The sequence below is a fragment of the Apis florea genome, unplaced genomic scaffold, assembly GCF_048593485.1.
Source record: "Apis florea isolate Af1SG1 unplaced genomic scaffold, ASM4859348v1 contig_3585_pilon, whole genome shotgun sequence".
Lineage (NCBI taxonomy): Eukaryota > Metazoa > Arthropoda > Insecta > Hymenoptera > Apidae > Apis > Apis florea.
The window spans coordinates 1106752-1126014 of NW_028256788.1; the positions used below are offsets into that span (position 1 = coordinate 1106752).

Sequence of the window (19263 nt, forward strand, 5' to 3'; positions counted from 1 at the left end):
TTGTTTTACGTTACTATCGTGGGGATCGATCATTATTTTCGACTGTTCATCCGTTTTCTCCTGTTTAATAGAAAAATGGTGGGACACGAAAATATTTTGATTTATCGAGAGGAAGAGAAAAAAAATAAATAAATAATTGTTTGAAAATAAAAATTAACGTGGATGAAAAATTAATAAGCTATGTGTTTGTTGCCCGTTCTTCTTACCAAGAATAATTCCGAGGCGGAATTTATCGAATTAAAAAATAACGAAAGATTTCTCACTTTGTCGATCCGTTCGTTATAGAAATTAAGATACGCGGAAAGAAAAATTTTGAATCTGCTTATTGATCTTACTTAGATAAGAGAAAAGATATAACGAAAACGAAATTATATATTTTCATTGAAAAATTTCCATTGCGTTGATATTTTTTCTGTTTAAAGATGCAATAAATTAAATAAATCAAAATCTCAATATATTATTCCACAAAAATTCTCTTTATTCTTATGGTCTCATATACTCGTATAGCAATGACTATGCACAAGATAACGTATTAGATCATTTTCATTTTCACTCTCGAAGTGAAAATTCTTCTCATTTCCGCGCTTCGATTTCATTTCGTCTTGAAAGCAATGCCTGAAGCCTCTGTTTTCCTTTGTTCCCAGTTCGATTCATTGTTATGAATTGACTCTATGAATTCCTTTGACGCGGATCCAGCCACGTAATTGCACATGATATTGAATATCGAGGAGTTCACGATGAAACTCGGTCATGACACAGTTCCGAATTAACCTTGAACTATTTTAGTCCGACCATAAATTTCCGTTTCCACTTGGCCTGTCTATTAATTATTAACAAATCGCTAAACATTTCGTATTAATACGTAATCAATCACGACTCTATGCAAATGTATTATTCTAATATAAAATGCGCAAGGCATGTGCACGTTGAAGATCAACGATCAGAGTTCAATAAATAAAGATGGACGTTGATTGATGAGAAAAGAAGTGAAAATATTTGGAATGTCTCTGTCTATTTTTTCTTTTTTTTTTTTTCCTAGTCAATTTTACAATTACGAAGAATTGCGTATGTCTATCGAGCCATTCACCAATTATCGAGGGCTGCCACGGAAACCAAAACGAAATCGTTCGTTATTTTCGCGCAGGCGTCCTCGACGACTCTTCTCGGGAGGATACTGACAAAGAGGGTTGTTCATTTGTTCTTGAAATTTTTCAAAAATTCGATCCCGTGAATTTTTCTGACAAATCATTTATATTCGTAACATTCAATTATATATTAAACTCTTTGGCAAGAAATATTTACTTAATTAATTTTCAAATCATCTTGTAAAATATGAAAAAAAAAAAAAATACAAAATAAAAATTCGTTTTACGAAGAAACAATTTCTTTGGAAACATGAAATCTGAAATGAATCGAGTTTCGCTTTAGACATTCTTCGTTTAGAAAACTATTTGGATAATTTTTCTTAAAAGGTTGCTCTTGATGGACAGAAGGGTAATTGAATTATTCACATTATCGATAACAACGTTGGAGAAGCTTTCAAAGAGAAGCTCTTTTTTAAAAAAAGCTGGAAAACTCCAATGTTTTTTTCTCCATCTTTCTTGCCGGGATATCTACTTGTTGCGGAGTCGGCTGGTATTGATTAGTGGAGAAGGAAAGGAGGGAGATCAGAGGGAGACGAACGCTCTCCTCCACAGACATGAATGGTTGCGGTCCACAGAGCCAGATTTTGAGCTTGACCCGGATTCGTCACGCTGGAGTTCACGTTACCTTCACTTTCGTTGCTCGCGTTGTAAACTGGCGTGAAAAATCGAGAGTGAACAGTGGCCAAAATCGGCTCCGCATCCTCGCTAAACATCGACCAAACCTTAATACGAGCCAACCGAATTCAAATTCCAACAAAAATAACCACGCAACAACAAAGTCAGAAAAATTTAAAAAAACGAAATTCTAAAAATAATTCCCCTCTTCTACAAACAATTTTCCTTTTTCAAAAACTTAAAAAAAAAAAAAAAAGAAGAAACAAACAAACCTTAAAAATCTCTAAAAACTACAAAACAAAGATTGAAAACCTCTGAATGCCTAGAAAACAATTTCCCTTCCTCGAACGAGGAATAGAATCCATAAGCCTTCAATATCCAATCTCTATCCCGTGGATATGCAATTAACCCGTCTCATTAGATCGGTGATGCAATCAGACATACGACCAACTTATTCATGACGTTTGAAAAATTTCGAGAGGAAAAGAGAAAATAAAGGAAAAAAAAAAAAAAAGGAAAGAAAGAGAAAAAAAGAAGGAAGAAAAGGGAGAGGTCCTTGGGAGGACGCGCACGGGTCGCACAGGCGCAGCAACGTCCGAGTCTCCATCCCTCTCGGCGAGGGTTGCGCGAGTGCGCAATAAAGGGTTGGCCTGGCCCGAGGGAACGTCGTAGGCTCGTCGCAGTCGAGTGGCTTTTGCCGAGTGCGAGTGTTTATCCGCCGTTTGTCCGCGCCAGTTCCATTCACGAAACCGACCCCGTTCGACCCATCCCCCTCGTGTGTGCGTGTGCGCGCGCGCGCGCCTGTGTGTGTGTACGTGTACGGATACTCGTTTCCGTTGGACCCGAAAGGAAGTTGGAGGCGTGCACTTTTGCAACGAGGAGGGACGGAGGGGAAGAGTCGAGTGGCCGAGCGGATACAGGCGTGTCACTTCCGTACAGTTGCTCCGTTTCTCGAGTGTTGCACGGAGGGGTGGCGATGCTGGAGTAGTTCATTTTCGTTTGTTGCGACCACTCATAGATATATAATATATATATATATATTTTTTTTAACCTACGTTGAATCGAAGTATCTTCTCTTTTCGCGAGAGAGAAAGAGAGAAAAGAGAGAGAGAGGATAGAAATGCTGTAGGGCGAGAGAAGGAAGATCGAAATTCGAGCGTGTATGGTGGATTATGCGTGATCGTGGGAAGGAGGAAGTGAGGTAAAAGTGTTTTTTCGAGGCAAAAGCGGGCCGGCGAGCGAGGGGGCTCCGGGATTCGAGCAACAGGTAATTTAAAAGCTGGCTCCAGAGCGGGGCACCAGGTCGGGGGTGAGATGGTTGGTTATTCGGCTGGGCCGAGATGATGCAATTTACGCGCCCCTTAATGAAGACGGGGGTTGTTTCTTGGAAAATTCGATTCTTCCTTTGTATGGGATATCCTTGATCGGAGACAGTGGAAGGGAAAATCCGATTTTCCTTTTCTCTCGCGGCATTTTCTGTGGCTGGGAGAGAGAGGACAAATTTTATTTGTCCTGTGTCGTTTCTCTGCGTGTTTTATGCTGTAATCGTGTGTAAGAAGTATGATACGACACGAGAAATTATATTAAATAATAATAGAACTTTTATTTACGTATTCTTATTAATTTAGTAAACTTTTGAATTCTTGTTTCACGATATGTATATATATTTGTCTTTCCATTATTTTCAGTCAATCGTTACATTTAACCTGAAAATCATTCCTAATCATCCCTATCAAGATTCCAATCAAATTCATCGAATCTAAACTGTCTATCTCAATTATCAATACTTAATTTAAAAATCAGAATTAAAGAATTATTTTGCTGAAATCTTCGTCCACATCTCCATCTATCGACATGTCAATCGAATTTCGCGTGTCTGAATATCTACGTCGCGTAAATAATTTTCACTGCTTAAAGGTCGGATGAAAGTATAATATGGACGGCGTGGGATGTGGATTAAACGGCTCTGTTGATGCAAGTAGGTTAACTACATCGTAGATAACAGGTCTCGTTACACGGAAGGGTAGTTAAGTCTTTCGTCAGGGGGTGATTTATCGACGAACTTGCAGATTTCCCGGATCGGATAAAGGAAAGTGGATTTCGCAACTTAACGCTGTATCGGTTCGCATTTAAACCCATTCATGCGAGAATTCGTCGATTAACCTTAGCTTGAACGACTACTCCTCGTATTTGCGTATTTCTTACGAGTTGTCGATAAAACATTTATACACCTTAGATTTATCGTTTATTTATAAATAAGAGAAAGAATTGCGATTGAATGATTCATATGCTTGTTGTGTTAATTATAAATTCTTCTCTTTTTTTTTAGTTTTTTTTACAATATTTCTTTCGAGAGAAATTCATTTACTTTCTTGAAAATTTGAGAAGGTGAAATGTTGTTAGGAAAGTAATAATTATTAAATATAGGATAAAGTTTTTCTGAAATTGCAATAATAAAATTAGTAAGAATCTTTCATGATTCCTTCAAAAATGAAATAAATTTTGGATAATGTTTAACGAGAATAATATTAATAAAATAAAAATCGACTGATATGAAAGGCATTTGATCTAATTATTTGCACGCAATATTCGTTCATATGTATATGTGAATTTTAATAATATTGAAATACCGGGATAAATACCTGAATTTTTTAGATCATTAAATGAGAATTCAACGAAATTTCACTGAATTAAATTTCAGTGAATAATTTCTGCTAAATTTCTGGTTCGAAAACATTCGATTATTAATTATATGGTTAAATATTGTTTAATTATGCGATGAGATGTTAATTAAGTAAAAAATAATTCAAATAATTTTTTAATTATAGATTTTACTTATAATATTTTATTCAAAAAAAAAAAATAAAAAGTGTTATAAATAATAAAATATAATAAAAGGTACGCGGAACTAAAATTTATCAAGCGTTGGATAAAGCCTTGTTTATCGACTTCAAAGTTTAAAATATGCTTCAAACTTTCAGATAGCCTTCCAAATATATCCTACCCAACATTTAAAACTCATCTATTTTTCTGAGTATATATAAATTTTAATACACGCTATAAATCTAAATTATATTACTCTAAGATATTTCATTTTATAAAATATCATTTTATACGTATATATCTCAAAAAAATCAAATCCCATTCCAAAAATTTATTTTTTCTATCTTTTATTTGAATTTCTTTTCTCTTTCTATAGTTTTTTCTCTTTTTATGACAAATAAATTTTAAGAGGGAAATTGAATCGAAATTATGATTTTCGAATTGAATTCGGGCTACATGAAGTTTTTTCCAGGAAAATACGAGCTCGATGCCGGAGGCTTCAGGGTCAGAGGTGGCCGACGAGTCGGATTATTCGATTTTCGAGAATAAGGCCGGCTTGGCCGAGGATATGAAGTTTCTGGCAAGTATGCCAGAACTATGCGACGTGACCTTCCTCGTCGGTGATACCAAAGAACCTATTTGCGCTGTGAAGGCTGTTCTAGCGGCCAGAAGTAGGTTCGTATTGTCTATTCTTTCAAATAATAATAATTTATCCGGTTTATTCATTTTCAAATTACTCAAATTTGAAAATTCCCAGAGTTTCGAGAATTCTAAAATTTGTAAAGATTCTAAAAATCTTTGAAATGTCTACGATTCTTCAAAAATTTTAAAAATTCTAAGATTTTTCAAGGATTTCAAGGAAAATTCTTAACAGAATTTCCTAAAGATTCTAAAAAATTTTAAATTTAATGACGAAATTCACACAATTCACTCTGTTTTTTCCAGAGTTTTCCAGAAAATGTTTTACCAAGCGCCAAGTCCACAGCGTAAAAAAGAGCCGGCACCGAAAGAGAATAAAATCCGCCTGTTTCTAAAGAGAAGCTCGGAACCGTTGTTGAATCTGCAGAATGCAGCGCAACAGGTAATCGCAATTATTGCGGAAAGATCAGTTTATTTATACTTTTGCTATTCTTTAATAAACAATGCGAGCTATTCGAAGACAGAAATGTCAAAGCAAATTGAAATTCGAATCGAACAGACAACAGTGTGGGCAGTGAACTTTGAAATATTATACGTGGAATAGGATACACCTACGTGTGTTCATATCTTGAAATTGATAAAAAATTAAATATTTGATCGTTTGATTTTTGAAAATTTTAATCTGGATCGATTATTTTTAAAAAGACATTGCATTTATAAATTCTTCCATTGATGTTAGTTGTATTATAGGAAATATTTGCTTTATATTTAAAATATTGACACGAGACACAAAAAAAATGGTATATAATTTTTTAATGCGAGTATTTTTGAGAAAATTGATTTTAAATATTTTAATGCTACATCTATATTTAACTATATCTTTAACGGGTGTCATAATAGAATGAATATTACTACTTATGTTACTTCTGTTATATTATGTTACTATTTATATCCATTATAATTGAATAATGGAAAAAACGTAGATACGAAACGAGATATTATTGAAAATTTCATTTTATTGAACACGCAATTTTATTCTTGGTAATAAATTTCTACGTAATTAAATTTCTTTTATTATAATGTAATGTATCGTCGTGCATTAATATCTTGTTTCATTAATATTCCCTATTATTCTCCATTATTCAATGCAATTATACAAGTAAATAGAGATACCTGTATAATTTTATAACCATAGTTTAATATCGAAATATAAGTAAATAATCGTACATATGCATTGAAATAATTATGTGCGATTAAGTAATTTTGAAATTGCAATTTTTTTGGGTACTAAAATTACTTATAGAACATTTTGCATATAAATTTCTGCATTTCACACAAAAATATTGAAAAATATTTATACATACCGTGTTCAAAAACAGTCGTTAAAATGATAGAAATAGTAAGTGTGCGTTTGTTGTGTGCCGTATAGCGGTCAGGGTTCGCGCAGCAGTTGGCTCCTATACAAGAGGTATTATTATAACGCCTTCTCTATATGATTTTGCATCCTGATTCTCCTTTTTCTTTTTTTTTCTTTATTTTACTTGTCGATTTCTTTCCTTGGCCTTTCTCTTTCACTCTAATGCTCGCCAAACTATTCTCTCTTTCTTTCTCAGTTCTCTCTTTTCTTTTAATAATCTCTAATAAAAATAAGGAGAAGGATCCTGGATAACGACGATCCTAAATAATTTAAAGAATTGGTCAGATGGATTGGCCTGTTTCTTTTTTCACTATTTCTCGATGTATGATTTATATAATAGTAGAATTTTTAGAGCGAGATCTCGCGATGAAGGAGTTATCCTGTATCGATTGCATGGAATATTTACGCATTGATATTGTGAAGTCAATGTAATTAATCGTGAAATTAATAAAATCGATATAATTATTTCAAAAAATTATTCAGAATTTAATTAATATTTATATGATTTAGGTTTCAAATTATCACAATATTAATGCTATGTTATTTACTAAAAAATATAGAAATTATATTTTAGTATATTTAAAGAGATAGACTATGGATTTATTGTCTCGGAATATTAGATTATCTCTTATATTATCGCTTTAAGAAAGGATTATAATTTCAAAGGATATTAATATATTCGTGGAATAATCGGATTTTAACGATCAAAACAAATAGAAAAGTTTCTATTCAAAAATTTGGCTTATTTATTAAAGTACAAGTTAGATGAAGCGAGATGAAGATAGAACGACACAAAGCGCCATGCCGTGGCGTGGTTTGAAACTAAAAATATAGTTATCTCACTCTAACTATATCTTGTTTCGTCTAACAAGCTTCGTGCAAGCAATTGCTCATAACATTAATAAACTGATATTTCTATATTAATAATTAACTTTTATGTTTTAGAATTGATTCTTCATCATGATAATTAAAAATATAAATTATCTCATATGAATTATCATTGAATCGAAACAAAATATTGCAATATTAAAGCAAATTAACAACAATCAAATTATATTTATCAATCTAGTATCCTCATGTACGATTAATTATTTAGAAATTACGATACATCCAACACAATTGAATCCGTATATATATATATATATATATATATGAAGCATTTGCGGTTCCAGTCTATCTCTTTCAGTCGGCATGCAAGTCTTGAAGTGATTACACGGTTTCAAAGATCGTATCTTTCTTATAGTATAGTATATACAGGCAAATTTGCAATAGCTGTAGACACGCACGATCGCAATCATAATCCTCTTTAGTAGAGGAGGGCACGATTTGATTCTGCATCTCACAATTCATCGTGCAGTAATGAAACTAAAAGCACAGTAGTTCGCCTAATAAAGAGTGTGCACCTATATGAAATTTTTGCGATTTCAATACGTCGATTTTTCAATTCTTCATCGATGCTTAAGCGAACAGTGATGGACGATCTGATTATTAAGAAATCATTGACGTGATGGTTTTTAGAATTATTCGAAAATTTGTCTTGGAAAAAAATTTAATCGTCGAATTGTTTAATCTTCAGATTGAAGTATATCCATCACATTTACGTATAATCGCTTAGCATGAATTTTCAATTCTCAAATTCGTGGTATGATGTTTTTATTGTTGTGAATATGAAATTTTGTTTGATGAATCATAGCCAAATCAACATCATACGGTGATCATCGAGGAATTTGAACCTGATGTGTTTCGCCAGCTGATCGAATACATTCATACCGGATGTGTGACATTGCAGCCTAGAACATTATTGGGTATGTACTTTACAAAAAAAAAAAAAAAAAAAGAAAGTTTCAATCTCTTTTCTTTGATATAATTTAATTATTAATAAATATTGCCTTAATTATAATCAATAATTTCTTTCCATTTTAAAGGATTGATGAACGCAGCTGATTATTACGGATTAGAACAACTGAGGAAAGCTTGCACCGGATTTGTGCAATGTTGTATAACAGTGGACACGGTGTGCGCTTTATTGGCGTCAGCTGAACGATACATTCAGTACAAATGTACAAAATCCTTGGTTCATAAGGTGAGATCGCAAAAAATTTTGGAAACTTTTCTTTTACTTCTTCAACTAAAAAGAAAGTAATAAATTAATTTAAGGAATGTCAAATATCAGAAATATATTTTATTTACAGGTATTTGAATTCGTAGACGAACATGGCAACGAAGTGTTGAATTTAGGCTCGTTCACCCTTCTCCCTCAACATGTAGTTCGTTTAATCCTCGCTAGAGAAGAGTTGCGTGCCGATGAATTTACCAAATTCCAAGTAAATGTTATTCAATATTATTAAAATCGTTACAATTATGAAAGATTCGATTGTTATTAAAAGTTTGTGAAAAATTACTTATCAGGCGGCCTTGATGTGGAGCAAGAAATATTGCGACAGCAATCAGAATCAAGATCTGAAAGACGTGATAGGCAATTTTCTGGAGTACATCCAATTCCACAAGATTCCTGCAAACGTGCTTATGAGGGAAGTTCACCCTCTGGGCCTGGTACCTTCGGGGATCATAGTGAACGCGTTGGCCTATCAGGTGCGTGTTGTTTCAGAAATAACAATGGAATTAAATACTAACACATTCTCACTTCTCGCTCTCTTTTTCTTTCTAATCAAAATTCCAACTATTCAGAGTAGAAGCCTAGATATTCTATAATTTTTACCTAATACGAAGTCATTTGTGCCTTTCATTAGGAATGTCGCAGACAGAACTAGTTGCAAAATTATTATTAAAAAAAATATATAATATCATTATTAGTATTTAACAAGATTACACTGTTACAAGCAGCACTTTTGATGTACTAGTCGCAAAATTATTATTACATTTAAAAAAAAATGTATAATATCATTATTAGTCAGATATTTGACAAGATTACACTGTTACAAGCAGCACTTTTAGTGTAGAGGATTGTAGTTTGCGAATTTCTAGCGAAATGAGAAAAAAAAAATGTACATTCTCCACGAAGGTAACAGTAGTATGCTCTCAGTTCAAAGTTATTTCGTTCGATATATAACGTTTCGTTATATATCCCTAGAAAGCTAACCCAAGAACGACGAGAAATTATGGTCGGGAATAATTCAAGTATGAATATGCATTTATGATTCTTCTTGTCCCCTTTGATATATATATATATGTATATATACACACATATATACCTGTTGTGTCTCTTGTCGAAGCATGCGAAAAAGAGTGCAAATTATTTAAAAATTTGATTGAAAAATTCATTATGTATATATATATGCGATATAATGTGTAATAATTGAGAAATTTTTTTTTTTTGAATGTTTGGAAATTTCTTCTTTAATTTATCTAAAAAATTAAATGTTAATTCGTGTACTTTTTATTTAGAAATTTTATTTTTATCCTTGGATAAAAATATATTATTTTATTTTTGTCATTTATCAATAATTAATATCTTATTATTATTTTATTTAACATTTAATATTAATCATTAATATATATTTTTTTTTTTACTGTTTAACGATATATCACATTGATGTACTGTTTACATTGTTCAGAATAATATTGTGAAATAGTTAGAAAATTATTCACTTGACGTGTCCTTCATAAATTTAATAATCTTGAATATATTAATCATTGTGGACAGTGTAAGAGTGTATCACTCTTTGTTCTTGATCCTTGCCATATTCACATCTCTAATATATATATATATTATTAATTATATGTATCATTTTATATTTTATATTTTACACACATATGTTGAAAGGAAAATTTTTTCCCTTGCTGCACACGTAGTATTTATTCGATTAGCTCTTGTTAGTTCCTTTTAAAATAAATAAATGTTTCCTGAGCTCATTCTTTAAAAATAAACACCCCTTTCCTATTAAATTTATTACGATATACTTTAACAGATAAATAACCACAATATACTTTTCTCACTCTCCACAATCACAATTCAATATACCAATATAAAAACTTACACCACCCTTTCGATACGGAGAACAACGATATATATCATCCATATAGTTGAGAAGAATATACTTAAAACAGTATTCTTCTAAAAATCGAAAGAATACCGGTTTAAACTTGTTTACCAAGTTACAAGGTTTGCATTGGACGAAGACACAGCTTCGAGCCTCGACCGCAAGATGGCGCCGCGACACGCGTCCCCATAACGAAAGGGTTGCTTCAACTCATACATTTCGAAACACCGCCCTCGAATCACAACCGCAACAACTACGTAGACACGATTCCCCCTCTCATCCACCCTTTCTTCGCCCCATCCCGAAAGCCTCTTAACCAGAGAGTTTGTTGCAGGCAGACCCGACCAGTGTCGACCCCGGAAAGCTCTCCCCCCACAAAGTGAAGCACCAGGACCGTAGTCTGTCGGTGCAATCCTCGTTGCAGGACCAATTCGGGAGCAACACGTCACTGAGCTCGACCGGGTCATACGAGGGGTCCGACGAGAAACAGCATTCAGGTAGCAACTAACCTCCGGCCACGGCCGCACTGATCGCGGCCGTATCGGACGAGCCTCGATGCGAGGAAATTTCTATTAACGATGCGGTCTCGCACCCGCTTGAAGGTAAATACGGCATAGCGGAGCAGGAAATACGGGAGAAGGAACAGTGGCAGAAGCACAGGCAGGAAGAGGAGGATCTGCAACGGCTGATCGAGCAGAGGAGTCAGTATCAATCGATGAGGCAGGACGAGGTGCAACGGCAGCACGACGAACAGCTGATCAGAAGGCAGGAGGAGGAGTTGAGGAGGCAGGAGATGCAGGAGGAGTTCGAGAGGAGGCAGAAGAGTATGAAGAAGAAGAAGCAGGAGGAGGAGTTGAAGAGGAAGAGGGCGGAGGAGGAATTGAAGAGGCAGAGGGAGGAAGAGGAGCAGAGGAAGAAGCAAGAGGAGGAGTCGAAGAGGCAGAGGGAAGAGGAGGAGAAACGGAGGAAGCGGAGGGAGGAGGAAGAAGAGGAGAAAGGAGAAGGAGGGAAGAAGGTGGAAGATGTGGCGAAGCTGGAGGACGAGAAGAAGAAGAAACGATTGGAAGTGGAATTGAGGGACGAGGAGGAAAAGAAGAATTTGGAGAAACATCGAAAGGAGAAGGATCTGGGGAAGGCAGATCACGAGGAAATTCCACAGAAGAGATTGAAAAGTGAAGAAGATGAGAGACGTCAGGAATTGGAGCAGCGATTAGTAACGGCGATCAAAGATCAGGATCGAGAAGAATCAATTGTACCAAAAGAAGAGGAGAAATTAGGTGGGCAGCTGGAGGAAGAAAGACGAAAGCAGGAAGAGTTGTTGAAACAGCAAAAGGAAGAGGAGCAACGAAGAATTCGCGAAGAAAAGAAGATGCAATTACAGCTGGAGGAATTGAAAGCTCATTGGACGTCGCAGCAGGAAGTAATGTTGAGGATGCAGGAGGAAGCGTTGCAACGACAGATAGAGGAAAGAAGATACGAGGATCAATGGGAGAGCAGACAATTCCAGCAATTGCAATTGCACATAGAGGGTCGAAAACCTGAGGCAGAGAAGAAGTTGGAGCAAAGACAGACATCGGAACGAAAAAGAGGGAGAAAGAGGAAGGAGGGAAGAGTGGAGATTAGGGTGCACGAAGCTGAATCGCCGAAGCGTGAACAGCAACTTGCAGATGGCGTTACTGGTTTCTACATAAAGATAGTCGTGAGACAGGAAGGCAGAGCCAATTTAGTTTGGTTGTTCAAAACGCACAAATTTTGAATGATTCTCGTTTCTCAACTTCTTTTCTCGGTTTGCCACTGCAATTAAAGTTTATAATTGATTGATTCTTTTTCGAGGAAGAAGAAGATTATTCCAAGGTATGACTATCATTCTTCGTATCGTTTAAATTTTCATCTCACAAAGAAATTTTCACTTTACGTGTAACGAACCGTTGTTTTTCTTTTTTCTTTCCTCTTTTTTTTTTAAAAAAAAACATCAATATAATTTTTTATCGTTGTATTATACACAGATTACATTTAAGATAAGTGTAAAGAGATGTTCACTCATGATGGTTGTTAAATCCAGACCGAATGTCTGTACGTAGATAAGGTACGTGCTCATTGTTGAAGTGATTTAATAGAATACAGTTAAATCTTACTGCGATATATCATTATTTTAAGGGTATATTTATAATTTGTACAGTCTGTGAGGTCTCTAAATTCAACCGGAGAATTATGAGTTCCGCTGCTCAAAAAGAAATTGTCAGAAAATTATGCGCTCGAACCTATTTACTTCTAATGAAATTTCCATTGTTAAAGTATCATTTACGATTCGAACGATTGATTTATCCTAGGGAATTATCCGGGAAACTGATTCAAAATAATTCTCCGATTGCTTCGAGCGGTGTACCAACATGAAACGTAACTGTTATCGACACCGATTTTACGAGTGTTAATTTTACAACTGACACATTAACGACTACTTATATACAATAATTTACATACGCTGCCTGTCTCTGAATTCCCCGGCCACTTCTTCAATCTAATCATTATCAATTACGCGGTGTCACGCCACTAATGAAAGAACACGACTTTCGTCGACATCAATCAAACTTTCCTGTGAATCAAGTAATTTCATAATAACTTTATTATTGCTCTTAGCCTCGAATTTTTTTTATTCTTATAACAGCTGTTATTATGATAGACTGTCTGAGATATATTTTACGCCAAGCATCTCGAACATCCATTTTCGATCATTCGAAAAAAAAAAAAATCTGTTTTTCTATTTTCCGTTCGCAAAATTGGACCATCTAACGTAATCATTTCTCAATTATTTTTATGATTAGCGAATCGATAACAATTCTTTTTTCTATCATATATGATTTTTTAAAGAAGATTCAGAATTAATTTTGAAGATGCGTGTCTTTGCTTTGAGTAAGATCATCTTCGTTTTATTAGTGATGGATAATAATTATTGGAGTATACATAAAAAAAAAAGATGTAAATAATATTAAAAATTTACTGTACAATAAAAATTACGAAAAATTACCCTTCGTTATCGTATTATTTGTGACAAGAAAATTTTTATCAATCCACATATAGCGGAAATAAATTAAAATATTCGTGTTACATGGTCCATTCTATAGTATAGCAAGTGTTACGATAAAAATTGTCGAAAACGTCACAATAAAAATTATCGATCGTTAAGAATTAAAAAGAAAAAAAAGATTTTATCAAAAGAATATTGAAAGATTTTTTTCAATCGTGTATGCATACGTGAATCAATTTATTTGTAAAAGAAGAAAGAGCAACAGTAAGAAGAAAATAACGTTATTGTTGAACAATTTTATTATATCCATCGAAGGAACTGGAAATATTGAAAATATATTACATATTATATATACGTACAATAATATAATATAAATATATAACGATACATTGTATCAAAGGAAAAATATCGTTTTCGAGAGGCAAGGTGTTCGAGAGCTGTGGTCGATGATTTGACAATGACAAACGATTCTATGAAAAATATCATATCTCCGTGGAATTGCTATTCCAATTTTATTTCCATGCTTCAGGTTTTCGAAAATCAGCACTTTTTAAAATGAAAACTCGACAAGAGTTATATTTCGTACAAAATTCAATTTATAGATTTGTAAACTCATATTTTATTTATTAAATCTATTGAAAATTTCTCTATTATTGAATCTTAATAATATTATTATATTAATGTAAATGTTATTCGAAAATTTACTTTTTACTTGTTTCCTTTTTTCACACGATTGAAATTCGCAAGATTTGATGTTGATAATTTTGAGGTTATATTATTACTTTTCGTCACGATTACGATTGATAATATCGTTGTTAAAGCATGAATAATTCTACACGACTGTGAAGCTCTTTAATCGCGCTAGTGACTCCACTTGCATTCTTGCAACGAAAATGTGTTTATGAAACTGTGAATATATATAAAAATAATAATTAAGTAACGTTTATCATGCAGCGGGAGGAAAAGTGTTCTCGATAATAATTTCGAAATTATTTCTTTTATTTAACTCTCACTTAACATTCTCTTATATTTCGTTCATTATACTTGTAAACAATTATATATTTTCTTTTAAAGAAATTATAACGATATTTTTTTATATATTTAAAATATACATACATATAATTTTCATACGACACATAATAATAATAGTAAATAAACTAATGAAATAATCACACGAAATAATTAACGTTATATTTTCATTTTCGTCACGAATATCAAAGAAATCATTTTCTATACGAAAATATCTCGATTTCCAACTGAAAAGAAAAATATATACACGTATATATTCTAAATTACACTTTCATACACTTTTTTCTAAAAATACGTATACAATTTATCAGAGAGAAAGAGAGAGAGAGAAAGAGAGGGAGAGAGAGAGAAAATTATTCAATTTCTTCCTGTTAACATTCTTCTTCCTAACTGCCGCGTTTAAGCTAATTATTTAAGAAAAAAAAAAGAGAGAGAGAGACGAAGCAGAGTATCTATTGAACGTTGTTGATGTAATACTCAGCATTGGTACAAAGCAGAACGACGACTCATTGATTCGCCGAACGCTGTGTCCACGGTTCACGCGAGAAAGAAAATTGTACAAAGCGGAATAATTTAACTGTTGGCGTAATTTTATTCATGTTGAGCGAACGTGTCTTTGCGAAATTGTTTCGAAGAAAAACGAGTTAGTTGCTACCGATTCGCAAAACGATGCGCAATCCTCGTGTGTTGAGTCAAAATGATGTATCTATGTAAATTATTATGTGGCGATCATTGTGCGATTCGTGTTTTATGTATAATCAAAACTATTTCTTCGAATGGAAATTATGTATGTACGTTGAAAATATAATATATTATTTAATTCATCTGTTAAGTTTAATCAATTGACGTGTCGATTAAGCTTTTTCTCCACGAAGTTTTTAGGTTTAATCGGCGAAAAGCAAATCTTTATTTCAATAAGACCTGAAGAAATCTTTGCAACTATGATACTTTTATTCTTTTATACACGTTTTAGAACTCGTGTCTCGATATAAGAAGAACATATGACATGTTATAATAATTGTTTATAGAAGAGGAACAAATTTAGGGAAAAGTAGAAGAAAAATAATTCTGCATCGATTTCGTCGTTCTCCTTTCGTACTGTCGACAATACTTTAATCGTATGGTATACATACATCTTCTATCTCAGGCTAAATGTAAAATGATATATAGTATATAGTATATAGGATTATATATGATAAAAATTATAGAAGATCATAATCTATGAGTGTATTGCTTTTCTGTTTCACCCGTGAATTGTAAAGATATTTAAAAATATGTTATATAAAATATAGTCACTAATTATAATTTATATAATTCTTCTTGGAGAAAGGAATTAAAATTATTCAAAATTAATTTGCAAATGATTGACGTAATTGATGGAATATTTACAAAATAATATACATCAACGTAATTTATTGAAAAAACTATGTTCGAGATTGATTCCGCTGTTAAGATTAATTACGTGATTTTTATAATCTATCTATTTTCTGTTTTTTTTTTTTTCTCTTTATAAAAACTTATACAGCCTTTAAATGAGTTTCAAAATGGACGTCACACCCTTCTCGAGTGCAAATATTAATTAACTTATCATTCTGCAATTTTCTTCATAAAAATTCAAAAATATCACTTAACAATTATAAAAATTGCCAATACGAAAAGAATTTTTAAAAAAACTTTTTAAATTACAAAGCTGAGATAACAAATTTAAAAAAGAAACTGATAACGAACGAAAGATGGACATATATAAAATATCACTTCACATCCCTTGCATAAAATTTTATCTTCCGTTACTGAATACAAATTGAAAATTGTTCGAGACGAAACTTTCGCAAACTTCTCAATGATATTTCAATCTCGAACAAGTATGGAACAAATTGCACGTTGATAATCGAGTAAAAAAAAGGAGAACAACGGAACCATGCATCAAATCGCGCCAGAGAACCAGACTCACTGGAAAATAATATTTTATTATCGTCGCGTTGTAATAAACGGGGCTCAGTTGCATAAGTGTCAAGAGTATATTTATGAATGCGGCGTAGCCCACTTAAATCTGTGTATCGTTGTCTGTCCGTGCGCATCGTTACTTCTGCTGTTTTGTACTTAAGGTATATGTAAAAAAAAAAAAAAAAAGAAAAAGAAAAAAAAGATTAATGATATGTCTGTTGAACACGCCGTCAACTCGTTGCCATCGATCCCTATTTTTCGTGAAATTCGATCGAATCGAAACTGTCGTTTATTTTATACATCTCTTATTTGTGAATCTGGACAAATTTTAATCGAGTCAATTTCTTTCGAAGAATTCCTCTTCCAAAGTAAATTCAATTCTTCCACGATCGATTGTAATTACATTTTGTATTAAATATTGATTTCAAGTTTAAAAATGTGTAAAAGATCAAAAACGACTCGATTCGATCAACGGAAGAGAGTTTCACGCATATACATACACATACACTATATGATCGATGCAATTCTTCTCTAAAGTTCGATCTCTATCATGTTGTGATATTCTGTAGCCAAATGAGTTCAAAATAAAGGGAGAAGAGCGTGATGTCAAGAAATCACGAATCGTGAAATCTATCCCTAAATATCCTTCCTAAGTTAGAAAAATTTCTCTGCCAAATGTTTATCGATTGTCAACTCCATAATAATCATAAATTAAACGCTCCTCTGCTATTATCCCTTGCATTTAAAGCGTAATAATATTTATATTCTCCATTCTCTGACAGAATTTCAACGGATAGATAGAAGGTGAAAGATCAAGCAGAAGCACCTTTCGACTCTGAAAACCACTTCCTCGAGAGATTATGTTTGAACGGGGTAGGTTGTTGAAGGCAACATATGGCAAGCGGTACCGCGAGAATAATGATATTTTCGACGTATTGATGATTGTTTCACGCAATCGATCGGCCGGAATTTGAGCGATCTATCGCGTAATCCTTCATTGATTCTTGATATCGACGTTAATGATCCATTTAAGGTATATTTATCCGTGATAATGAACGAATCCAGTTTGCCGTATTAGAAGTAAATCTGCAATGGAACGAGCATGAGTAGGAAGGCAAGTGAAGCGGTAAAATATGTTATTATATCGTAAATATATATTTAGTTACTTTATGTTAAAAGTAGCTGTACTACGTTCGAAAGGCTTGACAGCAATTTTACACTCGAGTCGAATACGAGCAATTTTCTAGCCGGATTTATCGCGACAACGAGATTTATCGCAAATAGTTACAGTACTGTATAATTGAAGTGGGATAAATGTAAAATATTTTCTAGGTAATGGTAACTGTGTGTAATGACAGGGTTTCGAATAAATATGTAACTATGTTGTAAATATTAGAGGCGTCTAATACATATTCATGAACTGAAGGCCAGAGGGAATGGGAATTGTTCGATTTTTTATTTTTCAAGATTATGCAATGCAGAAATTTGAATGTAGATAAATGCAATTACTTTTTCTTCGTATATTTTTAATGTTAAAGGCATTGTGCAACTTTAGAATATGTATATATATATATATAGAGTGTTTTAAATTAGATTTAATATCTCGTTTAATTTTGCATGTTTTTATAAGATCACCGTTTAAATGGATACATTGAGATGGCCATATTTATATTCTCGATAAAAAATATAAAAATTTCGAGTACTTGGATCGAATAGAAAGTTGCTCTTGCGTCAACAAAATTTAGATTTTAATACAGTCTATCTAGGATTCGAAATACTAGATAAAATACGTGGATACGAATAAATTATATACGCAGTGATTCTAATTAAATTCCAAAATGTAATTTTCACATAGAAAAATTCAACTTGATTTAACCTTACCTATGATAATCGTAGAAATAAAATGAGATAATTACGTTTTACAGATTAATTATCAAGTGGATTGTTATTCCTAACATGGAAGGAACAACGCAGCTCTTCGAAACGATGTTATATTGATATTAGATAAATATGCGATAAACAATGTTTCTTTTATCTTGGGTAAACATATTAATGAAATTAAATATAATTAATCTTAGATAAATATATTAATTAATAAAAACAAATAAATGTAATACGTTTCCTCTCGCGTATTTTATTTTATATTTTTGAATTTTTTCCTTATATAAAAAAAAAATCCAAAATATTTTCAATCCCAGAATATTCATATCGAATCAAACTTAACTAATTCGATTATATTTAACTTGAAAATCATTCGTATCATTCATAAATTATCTCACAATCGTCACACAATCAACAACCACGTTAATCTCCTCCTTAATACCGAATTCAACGCAAACGTCACAAAATTGTACGACGTCCTAACCTCAATCCTTCGAAATTCGACAACATCGATCAATCGTGCTCGTTACCGTCCAGAAGTAAACGTTACAATCCAGAGTAGACATTATCTGAAAAACTCGTAAAACGGATTGAGTCGTCTGGAAACGATTATCGATCTTATCGATAAACAGGCGTGCGCGTTTCCAAGGTGAAAAATATGCAAATGGGATACGCGAAAAGCGCGTGGTTGCGAGCCAGTGGATCAGAACCAATGGGCTTCATTCATGGTGGAGGAGAGTGGAG

At 33.1% G+C, this 19263-nt stretch overlaps 1 protein-coding gene across 2 annotated transcripts; it reads left to right on the plus strand.

The window, feature by feature from the left end:
• Nucleotides 1–464: 464 nt before the first annotated feature.
• Nucleotides 465–18752, plus strand: LOC100864481 (uncharacterized). 2 transcript variants are annotated; one of them, XR_015294102.1, is made up of 11 exons: nucleotides 465–3027; nucleotides 5056–5258; nucleotides 5529–5664; nucleotides 8333–8444; nucleotides 8565–8722; nucleotides 8832–8963; nucleotides 9049–9231; nucleotides 10975–11137; nucleotides 11243–15485; nucleotides 17421–17752; nucleotides 17971–18752. XR_015294102.1 is itself a non-coding variant. In XM_012487684.3 (10 exons), the coding sequence occupies exons 2-10, from the start codon at nucleotides 5071–5073 to the stop codon at nucleotides 12394–12396; spliced, it is 2265 nt and encodes a 754-aa protein (XP_012343138.2). In that variant the 5' UTR covers nucleotides 465–3027; nucleotides 5056–5070; the 3' UTR covers nucleotides 12397–17252. The 2 variants fall into 2 exon arrangements, 1 of the variants encoding a protein (XP_012343138.2); XM_012487684.3 differs by lacking the exons at nucleotides 17421–17752; nucleotides 17971–18752 and adding an exon at nucleotides 6652–6690 and having other exon boundaries at nucleotides 11243–17252.
• The last annotated feature ends 511 nt before the right edge of the window (nucleotides 18753–19263 follow it).